Consider the following 2,304-nt stretch of genomic DNA (forward strand, 5'->3'; position numbering starts at 1 on the left):
AGTCCAGAAGTTTGCATCTAACGAGCCTGCACATGCCATTTATACACATTGCCAATGTGATGGGAATAAGCGTGCCCATATATATGATGGTATAGAACACACAAGAGTTTAGTATATTTAAAATAAAAGTTGCCATATGCATAGTTCATTATTATTAGGTCTTGCTCTGGATGGCCTACTAATCATACCCCACAACTCTATGAAACACATTTATAATCCGTCTTTTTCGGCTTGTTTTTTTAGCCAGAACAGTGTTTTTCTCTCACAACAAATCAGTGGGAACAGTGTTTTGACTTGTTTTTTCAGCGAAGCGAACAGGGCACTTTCATAACTGATTGGTTCATAACTTATATGGCAATGACGTACCAAATGTTGCAACAACATCTAAAGGATACATAATTATTCAGAGCACACAACATGGAAATGGCCATGACAATGGCAGCCTGTTCACGGATGCATGTCATTCACGGATAAACCTCGATAACTGAGTGAATTCCAACCAATGAAACAAGTTTGTAGGCACGGAATCCAGCTTCCAGGATGATCTTTTCCCACCCACGCTCGTCCCGTTCGACCCCGTCAATGTGCATCATGTGGACATCGTACAAGACCTGTGTCTCCTTGTTGGATGCAAATGCAGGACCAGCTCCCATCACAGCGTCAATGATTATCACTTTTCCTCCAGCCCCTCCTCCTCCTGCAGGGATAGCTTCCTTGCACTTTCGCAGCACCTTGACGCAGTTATCGTCGCCCCAGCAATGTAAAACCCACTGCAACATACATATATACAGATATACACTCAAATTCTTCTATTATTCACTGGTCACTATTGAATCAAATACTATATATGTACTACTGATGTAAGTATGAAACATGTACAAGTACTCAACAAGTATCTACAAATTAGCATCTAGAGGAAGTCCCATCGTACAAGAAATAAATAAAGAGTACCTTGAGTAAGACCGCATCGGCTTTTGGAATGAAGACGAACATGTCACCGGCGATGAACTCCACCGCCGTGACACCATCAGCGCACGCCTGGCTGACAACGCGTGGGAGGTCAAGGACGCTGCACTTGACGTGCGGGAAGGCCGCCGCGATGGCCACCGACACGGCGCCATGCCCGCCACCCACGTCGACCAAAGAGCTCACCCCGCCGAAGATGTCGCAGCCAGCCGCCTCCCTGAGAATGATCTCCATGGTGGTCGGGCTGGCTGCGACCATGGCGCTGTTGTACAGGGCATTGTGGTCGGCGTTCTTCCTCGTCATCTCATACACACTGCAGCCGTGCGCCATCTTGAAGAAAGTCGTCGAGCTGGCGCCGGCGCCGCCCGCCTGCTCGTCCGCCTTCAACCATGCGTGCATGTCGAAGAAGGTGGGGACGGTGAGAGGGTTTACCAGGAAGCGAATCAGGGGCGCCATGCTTCCAAGCTTGTTGCTGTCGACGACGAGGCGGGACATCGGTGTCAGCTGGTATGCTACGGCCTCGCCGCCGTTGCCAGGGGCATTTGCAGTGGCCCCGGTGGCGGCGCTGGAAGCAGCGAAGACACCGGAGACGGTGAGCAGGTTCATGAGCCTGTGCACGTGGAGCTTCCTGGACGCACAGACCCCGGTGCCGGCGATGATCTCTGACAGCGTTGCACAGCCGCCGTGGAGGTGGATGGCGTTGGGGATTCCTAGGTCTACTGCGCACTTGAGCGCCATGGACTTCACAAAGCCGAGGCTGTGGTGGAAGAGCTCCAGCTGAGCGCGGCTCAGATCCTCGGAGCTCATTGCATCCATGTTGCCAAGCGATGCAGGAGGGTGCAAATGGTTATCGGTACTGCTGGTCTATATATAGAAGTACTCCCAACGTTCAAGTTGCCAGTGTGTTCAACTTTATGGAATCTGTTGCACGTTAATTAATTACGGCCTTTCAAGTTTTTAGCACTAGATTTACACATGATTTTTTTTTGGGAAAACACTTTGCACATGAATTTAGGCCGCATAGGAATAGAAAAATAGGAATTGACTGATGACCTTGACTCCTCGCTTTCTCTCTACATGCATGCATCCAGCAGCAAGCTGTCACGTACATTGAGAAGAAGCGACTCCGCTAACAGAAGCGTTCATGCCAATCCTATAGCTCGGATAAGAGCTTCCTTTGATTATCACTTCTAGCATTCATCCATCGTATACTGCTCAGAGTACAATAAACGCAGGGATTGGCATTTGGAGGAAAAGGACACAAAATATGGCATGAGTTTGACCGAACTCCTTCTAAGGTCTGTTTTTTTTTTTTTTTGAAATTTTGACCATAATTTA

General features: G+C 48.6%; 1 protein-coding gene across 1 annotated transcript; it reads right to left on the bottom strand.

Moving 5' to 3' along the window:
* Positions 1–464: 464 nt before the first annotated feature.
* On the bottom strand, positions 465–1,782 carry LOC136480023 (acetylserotonin O-methyltransferase 3-like). Its single transcript, XM_066477699.1, has 2 exons — positions 952–1,782; positions 465–770 (listed from the first exon to the last, which is right to left on the bottom strand). Exons 1-2 carry the CDS (start codon positions 1,780–1,782, stop codon positions 465–467), a joined length of 1,137 nt encoding a protein of 378 aa, XP_066333796.1.
* Positions 1,783–2,304: the final 522 nt, after the last annotated feature.

The sequence above is a fragment of the Miscanthus floridulus genome, chromosome 9 (genome assembly GCF_019320115.1).
Source record: "Miscanthus floridulus cultivar M001 chromosome 9, ASM1932011v1, whole genome shotgun sequence".
Lineage (NCBI taxonomy): Eukaryota > Viridiplantae > Streptophyta > Magnoliopsida > Poales > Poaceae > Miscanthus > Miscanthus floridulus.

Bases quoted from the DNA above. Each gene is read 5' to 3' on its own strand.
- LOC136480023 (XM_066477699.1), bottom strand. From the start codon at position 1,782: ATGGATGCAATGAGCTCCGAGGATCTGAGCCGCGCTCAGCTGGAGCTC. The intron at 771-951 runs GTACTCTTTATT...TGTATGTTGCAG, and splicing joins CCGATGCGGTCTTACTCAAG to TGGGTTTTACATTGCTGGGG.